Raw genomic sequence first — 15,113 nt, 5'->3', positions numbered from 1 at the left:
ATCAATGTTATGCCGAGTACTTGACACGATGCAGACTTAACTTTTCTCAAGACCCAAAGCAATTTTATAGTTTTGTTAACTCAAAAAGAAATGCAAATGGGTTTCCTTCAATGTTGTTTTTTAAAGGACTTACTGCTAACACAGATGCTGGTATCGCTGACCTTTTTTCAACTTTTTTCCAAGATACATACACAACAAATTGTTTTTCCTCTTCCAACATTAACTTTTACGGCAATATTCATGAAGCTAACTACATATTCATGCCTGTTGCCGATGAACCTTCCATCTTGTCCGCGCTTCAAAATCTTAAGCAAAGTTTTGCACCCGGTCCAGATGGTATACCTAGCTGCGTCCTGAAATTCTGTGCTGATGCCCTTAGCAAACTACTTTATAGACTATTCTCCTTATCACTTGACAGATGCCGATTCCCCGATATGTGGAAAAGTTCTTACATCTTCCCTCTCCATAAAAAAGGACCGAAATCTGACATTGAAAATTACAGAGGGATTTCTAAACTCTCTGCTATCCCCAAACTTCTTGAGAAAATGATGACCTCTCAGTTACTGCACCATTGCAGGTCCATAATTTCCTCTTTTCAACATGGATTTATGAAACGCCGCTCTACCGCAACAAATCTCCTTGAATTCTCATCGTTCGGTTTGAATCGGTTTTTAGCTAAGAGCCAGACGGATGTTGTATACACTGACTTCAGCAAAGCTTTTGATTCTGTCAATCATGAGCTATTGATCCATAAGTTGGGTCTTTTGGGATTTCCCAAAAATCTTATCGTATGGATATATAGTTATTTGTTTGGCAGAACACGTGTAATTTGTAACGGCGTACTGTCAAAAGCTATTAAAGTAACTTCGGGGGTCCCACAGGGTAGTCATTTAGGTCCTCTACTGTTTACTCTTTTTATAAATGATCTGCCATCATCCCTAACTTACTCTCGTGTACTAATGTATGCCGACGACGTAAAACTCTGCCTCTCATATAACGATGTTCAGTTTCATGATAATTTGCAGCTTGATCTTAATGCCTTCCAATTGTGGTGTTCGCGGAATCTGTTGAACTTAAATTTTATTAATGTAAGCTAATGACGTTCCACCGATGCAAGCGTCATTTCATTTCATATTATTTAAATAACTCTGCCGTAGAACGAAACTTTACTGTTAACGACCTAGGTGTACTGTTTGATGCTAAACTTTGTTTTAATGATTACATCTCCACCAGTGTTAATAAAGCAAAGGGAACTCTAGGCTTTATTAAACGTTGGGCAAAGGAATTTGAAAACCCCTACACAACACTAATTTTGTATACGGCTTTGGTGCGGCCTACCTTAGAATATTGTTGTAACGTCTTGTGCCCGCAAAATGAAATACATAAAAATCGCATTGAATCTGTTCAAAAGCAATTTCTTTTGTTAGGTCTTCCATCACTTGCTAACCGCCGGATTTTATTAGGTGTTGTTTTTATACATAAATTAATTACCGGCGACTTCGAGTCTTCGGTGCTTGTTAGCCAAATTAACTTTACGGTACCACAAAGACCTTCAAGATTTTTTGTTCCCATAAGCCTAAATCGCTGTACAAGCAACTATGCTTTGCACAGTCCGTTTCGGGTTCTGTGTAGCAACTACAATAATTTGAGTCATCTCTTTGGCTATGAGAGTTCGTTTAGATCGATTAAATCTTGCTTACTTAATTTCCTGATCCGGTCTGAATCTCTTTAAATCGTTTGTAATTCTATTTAATTTAAATTTTTATTTTGTATGTTTTTTTTTTTTATCAATATTTGAATGTATATCTAGTTTGTTATTTCTTTTCTTTATGTTTAACATTGACAGTTATTTGTCAATTAAATAAATAAATAAATAAATAAAAAAATAATATTTAACAGTGCGAAATTGTTCGAATTAACAATGCTATTTATTTATAAATGTTTGGTTGCGATTCAAATAGTACAATATCAGTATTAAGCGACGAAAAACAAACTTATGTAAATGTTAATTGCCGATATGCAATTAAATTTATTAAACAATTGCCGAAGTGCAATGTTAATGTAAAAATTTGTCTATTAGACGGAAAACTAGGATTTGCCGTACCGACACAAGCGAACAACGAACGATGCGATTTGACAGTTGGTTAAGTATATATTAAAATAAACAAGTGACAAAATCTGTGGGTTATATGGGCGGTAGGAGTGGGCGTGGTCTGTCGGTCCAAAATTTAACACAGTTATTATACATGTCATTACAAGTATCAGTACCAAATTTTAAGTCTCATGTTGCGAATTTATGCCAAAAAATCGCCTGGCCCAATGTGCAGTGGTGGGGCTGCCACCTGTCGCCGCCTAGGAGAGGCGTCTTGGGGGGGTATAATGGATAAATGACTACGACGTTGAGGGCATGTATTTAGGAGAGTTTTTTCGAGAGGAGAAATTTTTAGGCCATGCTATCGCCATGAGTGGGGTTCGAACCCACGACGCTATTTTGAATGTTGTCGAAGAGAGGACTATCTGGTGTCAGTCCTCTTTCCATTTTCTCCAAATTCCTTTTTGATGCATTGCAAGTGTCTCCATTTATCGAGGGATCCAATTATTCGAAAAGAAATAAGAAAGAACGAACAGAAAAAGTTATGGCAGTAAGGTAACGTGCGCCGAGAGCAATGTTATGCAAGTCAGTTTAATATGGGCAACGTTACAATTGCGAATTTATGTACGAAATGAAAAAATAGGAACACCGCACCAACTGCGTGAACTATGTAACACATCTCCGACATCAGAAGTGGGATCGATCGTTAATTTACATATTTGTTCAAATTTCCTTTGTAAATTTCTACAAATATTGTACGCATAGGAACAGAATATTTAAAAGACGGATCACTTGACTAGTTTTTGTCTGAATGCTTGCATGAGTATTTATTAATATAATTTGTATAATATAATATTTATACTGTAATAAATCGAGATGTATTTATTATTTTCAGAATTGTGTAGACGGCTATCATAAACATCCAGAAGTCATGGTGACTTTTTCCTCACTTTTCAGTGGTGAACAAAATTGCAACCGCAATTATAGCAAAGTTGAATGTATCTTAGATGACTGTCTTGTTGATTTAGACATATCTATTTACGACAGATTAAGTGCACATTTTGCACCATCTCCGTTTTTAAAGGAATATAACTCGAAGTACTTAAAATTGGATAATTCTAAAAGCACCATAGAAGTGTATATTCAATCACCTTTCTTAAAACTACACTTAAGGTGAGTTTTTAATTTTATTATTATAGCTATATTCATTTGTTACCCAATGGGTAAAAGGGTATACTAGCTTTGTGCATATGTTTGTAACACACAGAAGGAGTCCTGAGAGACCCTCAAAAGATTCTCCTAAGTCCGGGAAGCTATAGCCATAAATTATCGCTGCCCATGCGCTGCCTGTAGCTCTTCCAGCAGCTGTTGTTGTTCCTGCTTTGGTTCAACTTTGTGCTGCATACATACACGCATATAAACACGCAAAGACACGATTCTATGTAAATGTAAACATGTCTCCACTTTTGTATATATGTATTGAATAATTTGTATTTAATTTAATTAAATAATTTAATTAATATAATTTTTTAAAATTAATAACTTTTTGGTGGTAGGTATAGGGTATTTAAGAGTTGAGCCTACTTTAGTATTCCTTTCTTGTTTTTGTTGTTGCTGTTTTGACGTTATTCTGTACAGCACATACACATCTGTCTCCACCTATGTAAATAAGTATGCATCTGTACCCAAAGGGTAAAAGGCTATGTTCACAGAAGTCTCTTCCGCCCAAGTTTCACCTCACAACTAATTCTCTGTGGCACAAAAAACGCTTTTGGGATGTTTCAAATCTTGTTTGCTTTGCTAGAAGTTTTGATTAAAAACACTAACAAAGACATTATTCCAAATAAAAATAATCATTGGAATATAAGCCTTATAGTTTTTCTGAACAATCTGCATCAAAAATATTTTGCATATCCCACGTAAATATTATTAAATTAGCAAATTCCTAAATGTATACTTGAAACACCGGCATCCACACACAGCATCCAAAACAACCGCACAATAGAGATGCCCCTTCGGCCCAAATAGATCATTACATTTTTCGAACATCACAATTTGTTGAGTTAGGTCTAAAGTTGTGAGTCAAACGAAAGTTAAAAATATATATTTGACGCAATTCTTGTTTCAAATAAGTACCACATAACTGTGTATTAGTTTAACAAACTGGGCAAAAATTGTGTGTCGCCGATTGGGCAAGTCAGTTAGCGAAAATGTGAATAAACTGCCATTTGAATATACAATACGGACCAGGGAAACAAAATGTAAGTACATTTTTGTAATTTCTGAATTAAATTTCAAATGCTGATTTTTGCAAAACTTAGATCGGAAGTACACCCTGTAATTGCGAAAGTAAATATATTATTGATCAGGATGACAAAATGAGTCGATATAGACATGCTTGTCTGCCTGGCCGTCCGTATCAACGACGTCCTGACGGACGGACTAATTGGCGATCAACGTACAGCCCAAACGGTAAGAGATAGGAACCTAAAAAATTTAACATAAGTTTTATGGTGTAGGTGAGCATTGAAAAGTGTTTTTTCGAAATTCGAACGCCAAAGGGGTGAAAATGGGCTCCAAAGATTGTGTGAAAAATCTGTAATTTTTATTTGACTGGCTTGAAGCAAAGTTTGTGTAATCTATGAAGGAATTCAAAAAACACTGCCTACTTGGGTTACCACCACTTTTCTTTGGGCTTGAAACATGGGGGTTAGTAGGTAGATGCGGCAGCCAGGGTGCAGAACCCTGCCTCACTTAGACCTTGAAAGTTGGCCCATTGTGATACCGCGTGGACTGGTCCACTTCCCGTTTTCCCGAGATGAGTTTTTGGTCAGTGATGGTATTAAACCTAGATATTTGGCTGAGCTGCTGAAGGATGGCGCTACCTTATTTAATAGTGGGGGACGAAGAAGTGGAATTTTATATTTCCTTGTGAATATCACCAGCTTTGTTTTGCTGGGGCTTACACTTAGACCACTTGACGTCGCCTAAGTTGACTATGTGCTTAATGCATCGTTCATGTGCTCACACAGGGAATTTACACGAAAAGGAGATGGTAACGTCATCTGCGTAGGCTACAGCTCTGCATCCTCCAATTCCCTCCAGGGAACGTAGAAGTGTGTTGACCGAATTAGTGATAGAGCTTGGGGACACGTTGTTGAAAGCGCCTTCTATATCTAGGAAGACATTGAGTGCATAGTGTTTGGTATTAAGTGATTTTTTAATACCCAAAGTAGGAGCGTGGAGTGCCTCTGCATACTTAGTTTTTTGAAAGTTTTCTTGGATTTTTAGGGTTATAATATTTACACTTTTTGTCAAATGAAAAGTTTATGTTATAAATTTCGTCCGATCGATTTCAAATTTTACAACTTGGCATTCAACGATTCCAAAGATCTCAAAATATAGAGTTAGGGTTTTCACTTCGCATATGGAGCAACTAACAAAATAAATATCAGTATCTGTTCCTGACACATCGCTGCACTGCGTTGACACGAGTCAGTGTTTCATATGCCGATTTCGTGCGTGGTAGTGATGACTCACAAAAAGACACGAAGATTAAGATGCGATAAAATCAAAAACCACACGACCAAAATGTAACTTAAAAGAAGAAAGAATGCTAAAGTCGAGCAAGCTCAACTCTTAAATACCCTGTACCTCCCACCAAAAAGGAAAAAATGAAAAAAAAATGTTTTTAATAATTTAAAAAATTTATTAATTAAAATATTTAATTAAATTAAATACATGTTCATGTACAGTTTCAACAGCATAAATTTACATCAGAATCGTGTCTCGGCGTGTTTATATTTATTTATTTATTTATAACCCTTATCCTAGCGTTACAAGTATTGGATTACTTTTAAATTATTACGCTAGTCATTACAAATTTAATTATATTGAGCTTATTATTATTAGGTTATTTTCTTAATATTAGTTTTATTTTTAACATTCAAAATTTTTATTAATCTTTATAATTATTATATATATTTTTAGGTTTGTATTACCAGTTATTTACTTAATCTATTTTGTCTACTAAACTAAGTGTGTTGTTAGTATTAAGTTTAAGGTAACTGAAAAATCGCTAGCTTTTTAGCGATTGCAACAAACAATATTGTAATTTAATGAGACGCGGTATTCTTTCGATTATTAGTACAGCTGTAATGGCTTGGATAATTGTACCAGCGAGGTTCACAGTGCCGATATTGCAAGATTTTGCAAGTGATTTGCCTGCTGCCGCTACAAGTCAGCGGGCCGGCAGAAGAAAAGGAATGCACAAAGAGAGCACAGTAAGGGGCGCGATAGAGAGCGCAACAGAGATACTTAAAAACTATACATGGTGCTCCAACATTCCGGCCCCGTTGAAAGACTAGCGGTCTTTCAAGTCCATTGGGAGCACCGCCAACTTGTGGACTTGTCGCCTAATAGTGCCGGTCCTGGTTAGTACGTCGGCCACCCGCACCACCCCACTTCTGTGGGGGGGGGGGGGGCGTTGTCGTCGTGGACGAGCACCACTGCTCCGTCGTCCAGGTTGGCCTCGCCTTTGGCCCACTGCGTCCGTTGCTGCAGGCTGAGCAGGTAGTCCTTGGACCACCTGCGCCAAAACTGCAGTTTGAGCTCCGACAGCTGCCGCCACCGCTTCAAAAATCCGGACCCGGCTCTGCTCAAAGACCCTTCTTGCACGCCTTCGTGCGGCAGAGTAAGAAGCGGCTGTCCGATGAGCAGGTGGCCCGGAGTGAGCACCTCTCCATCGTTGGGATCGCTGGCGCTTGCCACCATAGGCCTGGAGTTGAGAATCGCCTCCACGTCCACCAGGTGCGTTTCCAGGTCGTCTCTGGTCAGGTTCGCGTTGCCTGCGCCCCTGACTAGATGAGCCTTCGCCGCCTTCACCGCTGCCTCCCACAGTCCTCCGAAGTGGGGAGCCCTGGGAGGAATGAACCGCCAATCGATCCCTCGCTCTGCCGCTAAGTCCATCAAGGCGGCTTTGCTCCTCTCGAACGCCGACGTCAGCTCCTTCAGCACGCCGCTCGCTCCTACAAAGTTGGTCGCGTTGTCGCTGTAAACTGTCTCCGGCAGGCCGCGTCTCCCGATGAACCTTTTGAAAACATTAAGAAAAGCGTCAGTCGCTAGGTCTGTTACCAGCTCGAGGTGAACGGCCTTCGAGGCAAAACAAACACGGCGACGTAATTTTTAACGGGCGGTCTTCCTCGTATGCGGTAGCTTACATGGAAAGAACCGCAAAAATCGACCCCACAAACCCTAAACGGTCGACCTTCTCGAAGGCGATCACCTGGCAAATTTCTCATTATTTGCCCTAACAACTTGGGCTTGTATCGGAAGCAGTGTACACAATTACGTACAACTGCTGAGCAAGCACTACGAGCATTCACCACCCAGATCTGTTGCCTATGAAGCCCAATTAATACCTTTGCACCTGCATGATAGTGCTTCAGGTGCAAATGCCGAATATACAATGCTACTATTGGTGCATCTTTAGGCAGTAATAGTGGAAATTTTGCGTCATAAGGAATTGGACCATGCAACAAACGTCCACCTACTCGAACCAAACGAAACTTAATCCCATTGTCTTCGAACTCGTGTATAAAGGGATTAAGAGATTGCAAACTTGGGGGGGAGTGGCGCCGACTTTTGTAGAGACTTGATCTCACGGCTGTATATATCAGCTTGCAGCACTTCAATCAGCTTAAAAAACGATAATCTTCGTTCTAAAGCTGACACAACTGAAGAATCACTGCTGCTTTTCCTGTAGCAAAATCATAAAACATATGCCAATATTCGAAGTAGTTTAGGAAAGGATGAACGTCTCAACATAAGGTCTAGTATGCAATTTGACTCTACGTCTGATCGAATGACTGTAAGTACAGTCGCATTCTTTTTATCTTCAGATGCCTTAATGTCTGACGATAATTCAACATGGTGAAGATTGGGCCAATCATTTTCACCGAGCTTTAGAAAATAAGGGCCCTTAAACCACAGTGACGATACAATTTCGTCTATATCAGTTCCACGAGAAACTAGGTCAGCAGGGTTGCAGTCTGTAGGCACATGACGCCAAACAATATTCTCAGAAGCCTCTTGGATCTCAGCCACTCTATTTGCCACGAATGTGGATAACGTGGATGAGTCTCTCTCCAACCAATACAACACTATCTGAGAATCTGACCAGAACTTTACACTTTCTATAACAAACTTACTCAGCGTGGCGCAAACATGCTGCCAGAGTTTCGCTAGTAAGAGTGCCGCACACAACTCGAGTCGAGGAATCGTCTTTACGTTGAGTGGTGCCACTCTGGATTTGGCTGTAAGCAACGAAACGCCTACGCTATCATTGTTGCAAGTCCTAATGTATATGCAACAACCGTATGCTTGACTTGAGGCGTCTGCGAAACCATGAATTTGCACTGTCTCATAAACGTTTAAGCAAACGTATCGCGGAATATGAATTTTGTGTAGATCACGCAGAGTCTCAATGAACTTATTCCACGAAGTATGCATACTCGTTGGAATAGTTTCATCCCACTCTAGTTTTAACCGCCACAACTCTTGCAACAGAATTTTCGATTTTGTGACGATGGGGCACAACAGCCCAAGTGGGTCAAACAGACGAGACGCTACCGACAAGATGTTTCGTTTTGTTGGCTTTAACGAAATAAAGCTATCCACATCTAGATGGTACCGAAATACATCATCTTGAGGGGCCCAGCGCATTCCAAGCGTTTTCACTGAGGTGGAGTCGTCAAACTTAATTGCCTTTTCGATGATGTTGCCATCATCCCCGAACAAGGCCTGACAATTTGATGCCCACTTTGCCAAAGGGAACCCTCCGGAATCTAGTACCTCTCGTACTTGAGTACAGATTTCTTTAAGCTCATCTAAAGAATCTGCTCCTGCCAACATGTCGTCAACATAAAAACAATTTTTAATGACATTTGAAGCTACAGGGTGAGATCGAGCATAAATATTTGCCAATTCAAACAACGAGCGCACAGCTAAAAATGGCGCTGATGCAGTCCCGTATGTGACAGTGTTCAACTTAAAGGACTGCAGCTCATGAGAGGCGCTTTCTCGCCAGAGAATGAGCTGGTAATTTTTGTCTTTTTCAGACACGTTTACATCTTGGAGATGTCGGCAGTAATTGCGTATTTATTCAACCGAAAATTTACAAGTGTTGAATAAAGCTCCCTCTGAATAGTCGGCCCAATCATTAAAGTGTCATTTAATGATAGGGCCGTTGACGTTTTACTAGAAGCGTCAAACACCACACGCAATTTGGTTGTGGTGCTTTCAGGCCTCAGGACACACTGATGAGGAATATAGTAGTGCTGTCCTGGAGGAGGAGATTCAAGAGCAGACATATGCCCAAGATCACGATACTCTCTCATGAAGTCATGGTACATGTCATGGAGAGTTTTGTCTCTTGCGAGTTTGCGCTCAAGTTGCAGAAATCGTCTTTCAGCAGTTTGAAAGGAAAGCCCTAGTACAGTGGGATCGGATTTGAACGGAAGTTCGACTTGAAAACGTCCTGTAGACAGGCGCTGTACTGATTTGGTGAAGTGAGCTACACTTTGCCTTTTGTTCAGCTGTCTGGCGCACAGCCTTGGACTCATTTGGGCTCCGATCGAGTTCCCAAAAGCGTTGAACTAATGTGTCGAGAGAACAATCACTAACTTGAGCGGCAACATTAGCACTAAGTTGTTGACGAGGTATTTGTCCTGTGTACCTACCAGCAACAACCCATCCCAGCAAGGTCTTCTGCAACAATGGAAGACCAGAATTGAGCTCGATTTGCCCAACACACAACAAGCCGTAAAAGAATTCAGCGCCGAGAAGAATGTCAACCTTGGCTGGTTTGTAAAACTCTGGGTCAGCCAGCTCGAGATTTTCGGGTATTTTCCAGCTCGTTGTGGGCAAAAAGTTACAAGGTTGACAAGTGGATATGGATTTAAGAACCCAAAAATCAGTGGCAAAGTTGTGTGCATTCAAACGAGATTGAATAGCAGCACACACCTTGTGTGTATCAGTTGTGGTCCCACCTGCCATTGCAATACTCACTGCCGTGTCTTCACGCTTTAGTCGCAAGCGCTGCGCAAGGTTCTCAGTCATGAGATTCAACTGTGAGCCGCCGTCAAGCAACACACGTGCAGGATGGTATTGGCCGAATCTATCTCTGATATTCACCAATGATGTGGCAATAATAACTTGGTCGGCACTTAAAACGTGACCTAAATATGCTTCTGGAGGTGCGACCGCTTGTAGAACGGGTGAGTTTGGCACAGCTACAGAGTATCTGTGCAACAACGAGTGGTGTGGTTTTGAACACACCCGACACTTGGAAGCTTTGCAACTGGAAACTACATGATCCACATTCAAGCAATTGAGGCACATTTTTTGAGTCTTGGCGAACTCAAATCGTTGCATAACGGGAATAGATCCGAAAGAAGGGCAAGTATAAATATTGTGTTCCGCAGAACTACATTATGTGCACTTCGAGATCGGTTTTGAAGGCTTTGAAGGACCCTTTGTGCAAGAAAACGAAGCTTTACTGTTTCTTGCAGGTTCGGCTCGCGGTTTATTTTTAACCCGAATTGTCTCTTCAGCCGCTAAATATTGGTAACGTCTATTTAACTGCTTAGCGCAGTCATCCCAAGAAGACATGATCAACTTTGGCCATAACCATATGTATGATCATTGCGTTTGAGATGTCCTTTTCACTTCCCAACGAAGTTAAAGACGCATAAATGGCAAATGACAAGCACGACACCAAATGGTTAAACTTCTCGACGTTGGTCAACGAAGGATCGTCACGAACTAGACTTGCAAATAGGCACATAAAATTCTTCAATTCGGCATGCTTTCCACTGAATGTAGGCAGCCGCATTTTGGGTAACTGTGACCGTTGACTAGCCATCATAGAACAGTCATGAGAAGTCTGACTTTCAACTTTCTGTTTCGTTGCCTTTACATACAACGCCTTAGTTGAAATGCACAAGTCCTCAAGTGGCCCTCTACTATCGTTACTTGGATTGAGACTATCCAAATCTGCCTGAAGCGCCATAGCTTTCTTTATGTAACCTTCTAACAGCTCGAGACGACACTCGAGTTCTGTTTGTTCAAACGAAATTGTCTTTAACTGAAATGCCGTTTTCATACGAGCAATATCAGCTATATAGCAATATAGCTACTACTTGTTGCTTTTCAGATTCCGACATGGTAGAGTATAACCAAAATAAACTCTAAACAAGTTGCAAATCAAAGAAAATGAAAACCGAACTTTCCTAACAGCCCTCGCAAATAACAACGCGCTAAAACAGCAAGAAACCAACTGAAATGCACACAGATTACGTACAAGCACGCTTGTAGGCAACGCTAATCCAAACGGGTAGCGGGGGGAAGTTCGTTGGCCCAGCGACAAGTGTAGCCGAAAAAGGGCGCGCACAAAGGAGAGAGCGACAAAATTCTTTTGCTACGCTAGCGGCGCAAGCAACAACAAAAGCTATGTTTCTATGTATGCAGCTGATGCAACAAATCTTTACCAAAAAACCAACACAATAGAACCAAAATAACTTCAAAATATTTGTTTTTTATGTTAAAAATCAGCTTAACAGCCCTTTTTTAATTATTGTTGTTTGTTTTGCCTCGAGGTTTTGTTAATAATTATGTTTATGAGGGTGTATAATGTGTTAAATTGTGCAAGGTATGACTTATGTATGTATATAATATGTGGTTATTGGCGAGTATGTATGTACATGCATATGTATATATGATTATGTATTTGAGCATGTAAAGTGGTTGCACAAAATAATTTATGTGCCAAAAATTGACTCCGCATAAGCATACACGTACTATATATACATATGTATGTACGTATGTGAATAGGTTTTAAACACCTTTCGCTTGCACAAATTTGCAGCAATTAAACTTCTTAGAGCTTTATGCTCAATTGTTGGCACAGAATACCTGCAAGCTCTCAAAGGAGTCCACCACTTCCACTTCCCTGGATTCCGAGCGACGATCACCCATTAGCCAAGCGAAACGACAGTACCACAAGTAGGGCAGACAGCAGCTCCACAGTCCAAACGAGCAGTTGGGGTTAATGGTATCCAGAACACCAAGGCACCAAGCTCCAAATCCAAATAAATGTAGCAGGATGGTACCCAATCGACACCAGCCTCAAACAAACGAGTAGCAATCACACGACCGCGCACAAAAACCAAGCCACAAAGCCCGCAAACGAACGAGAAAAAAATCTTAAGAAAACCGATGTCCCAGCTCAGGCGCCAATGAAAAATCGCTAGCTTTTTAGCGATTGCAACAAACAATATTGTAATTTAATGAGACGCGGTATTCTTTCGATTATTAGTACAGCTTTAATGGCTTGGATAATTGTACAAGCGAGGTTCACAGTGCCGATATTGCAAGACAAGTGATTTGCCTGCTGCCGCTACAAGTCAGCGGGCCGGCAGAAGAAAAGGAATGCACAAAGAGAGCGCAGTAAGGGGTGCGATAGAGAGCGCAACAGAGATACTTAAAAACTATACATGGGGCTCCAACAGTAACGTTAATTTAGATAATATTTTTTAAGTGTGCTTGAATCTTAACCCTAAAGTGCGTTTCGCTGCTAATTGTTTTTAGTTGATGCGGTAACTCATTCCACAGACGAACAGCGAAAATAAAGAAATTCTTTTCTGAACTTGCTAATTTGAATCTCGTGCAAACTATGTTTTTGGTTCTTCTTGATGTCGTGAAAGTAATTTTTTCGTGCAAATAACTTGGTTCCTTACTTGTAATAATTTTATGCAAGAAGATTAGGGTTCTTAGTTTAATCCAGGAATCAAGGGTCAGATTGTATATTTTATTGGCATACGTCGTTATGGAATCTCTAAATATTGAAAATATACTGTGCTATACTATTAAATGCTACTTTTATCTTGTTTTGACTTACTGAATCACAGTTTCCGAAGATTTCTATTCCATAAAATAGAACGCCTTAGTGCACTATAGAGCTTTCCAACTGCCTTATTGACATGATCGTACAAAGATAACGTTTGATTTATGCCTAGGTTTATTGCCTGCTCTACATACTCAACGGGCTCGTTGTTAAGGCGCACTTGCTCAAGATTGAGTGTGTTTAATTTTTTTTGTATATTACCAAGCATTTTGATTTTTTAGGGTTAACCTCCATTCCATTAATACTAGCCCATTTACTGATTTTGTAGAGACCATCATGATATGACTGGACAAGATTAACAGCTGAGTCAGAGAAATTATAAAGTCTTTTCAATTTCGTATAAAGAATGGAATGGTTTACGGAGTCAAAAGCTTTTGAATAGTCAAGGAGCGTTAAGAAAGTTACCATACTGTTGTCCATTTCTTTTCGAATATCGTCAGTGATTTTAATTAATGATGTAACACAACTTCTCTTATTTCTAAAGCCAGATTGTTTGTCGCTCAAGAGTGAATTTTCTAACATGTAATTACTAATTTGTTTCGACATCAGGTGTTCAAGTGCTTTTGAAAGAAATGATAGAATTGATATTGGCCTAAAGTCATTGCTTCCTTTCGGAATAGGAATAATTTTTCCTGATTTCCACTTGTACGGGAAGCACGAAGTTGTAAGCACTGAATTGAAAATGTGAGTAATATATTTTAGGACTTTAGGGAGCAGTAATTTTAAGAATTTGGGATGAATCTCATCTAGGCCAATGGCGTTGGACTTTACTTTGAGGACTGAATCTAAGACATCACATTGACGTACACACATAAAACTAAAACTAGTATCACAGTTTAATAACGATGTTGAATTCAGGTACTCATTTACATGGACTTCAGGTACTCCTAGTTGTACAAATGTATTGTTTAGTTCGTTAACATCTACGTCAAGATTTAAAGGTCTGTTTTTCCCAATCCCTAACTTTTTAACTTCGGCCCAAACTTGTCTAGATGAAGTGACTGAAGTGATTTCAGCCCCACTATGCGCCTCAGTTTTTTATATTGCAACAAGTGAGCCGTCGTCTTGTACCGTTTCCATTTTTTATATGCGTCGTCCCTGCTTTTTATTGCACACCCGATATCTCTATTGAACCATTCATGATTTATAGGCCTGATTACTTTGTGTCGCAACGGCACAAACGTATTTAACAGTTGCTGAACGTTGTCATTGAATGGTTGGAGCTGCTCGTCTACGGTGGGTTTTGTGTAAATATCGTCGAAGTTCATGTTATCGCAAAAATCAAACAGTAGCCTATGGTCAATGTTCCTAAAGTCCCTATAACTATATGACAGGTCAGTATGATCCAAGAATATGTCGTAAGTTATGAAAATCAAGTCATTTTTTGAAAAAGCTGGTACTGATAGCTGGCCGAATAAAAGAATTTTTTCGGTGTGATTTACAAAAAATACGTCAAGAAGGGTATCAGAGGTGTTAGAGAAATGTGTAGGTACTTTAGAGTTCACTAGCTTCATGTCAAGAGACACCATATCGTCCTTTAAATGTCGTTCAATTAGCATATTGCTATTGAAATCTCCAGCAAGGACAATATTATTGTGTTTCAGGGACACCGAGGAGAAAATGCCCAAAAAATCAGTGTAGTCAGTGTATTTGTTAGGTCGATAAACACATCCAACTAGTAGGTTTTCCATATTTGTACTAGTCGATAATTGTATAAACAGATACTCAATATTGCTGTCTACTGGTTGTTTGGAAATCACATTAGCTTTCAAACTATTTGTGACTTGGCTTAACCTTTAACATAGTTTGGCTGTTCGCTGTGGAGTCAGAATTTATGTTATTTAGCATTGAATCTAAAAACAATCATTTGCATACGCACTTTGCTAAGAGCAGACGCACTGCACACTTTACATTCAGCACCAGCAGCGAGTTGAGAATGCGCTGTTCAGCGTCTTCCATATTGGAAGTGATGAGGTTGGCCTGCTCCTCGAAGCGCAGATTGATCGTAGCCATGATCTTAGCTGAGAGAGCATCGGATTGACGTGTATGTATGCAGCA

General features: G+C 39.9%; 1 protein-coding gene across 3 annotated transcripts in view; it reads left to right on the top strand.

The window, feature by feature from the left end:
• The window catches only part of LOC115633443 (autophagy-related protein 2 homolog B), a 617,768-nt gene that overhangs the window by 153,270 nt on the left and 449,385 nt on the right, over positions 1-15,113 (top strand). For all 3 annotated transcript variants that reach the window (XM_030530896.1, XM_030530897.1, XM_030530898.1), the window contains one exon: positions 2,988-3,265. In XM_030530896.1, the coding sequence (XP_030386756.1) occupies positions 2,988-3,265 (278 nt within the window). The remainder of the gene's footprint in view (positions 1-2,987; positions 3,266-15,113) is intronic.

This window comes from Scaptodrosophila lebanonensis, unplaced genomic scaffold (assembly GCF_003285725.1).
Source record: "Scaptodrosophila lebanonensis strain 11010-0011.00,11010-0021.00 unplaced genomic scaffold, SlebRS2 tig00001419-arrow-arrow-pilon, whole genome shotgun sequence".
Taxonomy (NCBI): domain Eukaryota; kingdom Metazoa; phylum Arthropoda; class Insecta; order Diptera; family Drosophilidae; genus Scaptodrosophila; species Scaptodrosophila lebanonensis.
This window is presented reverse-complemented; position numbering and strand designations above follow the sequence as displayed.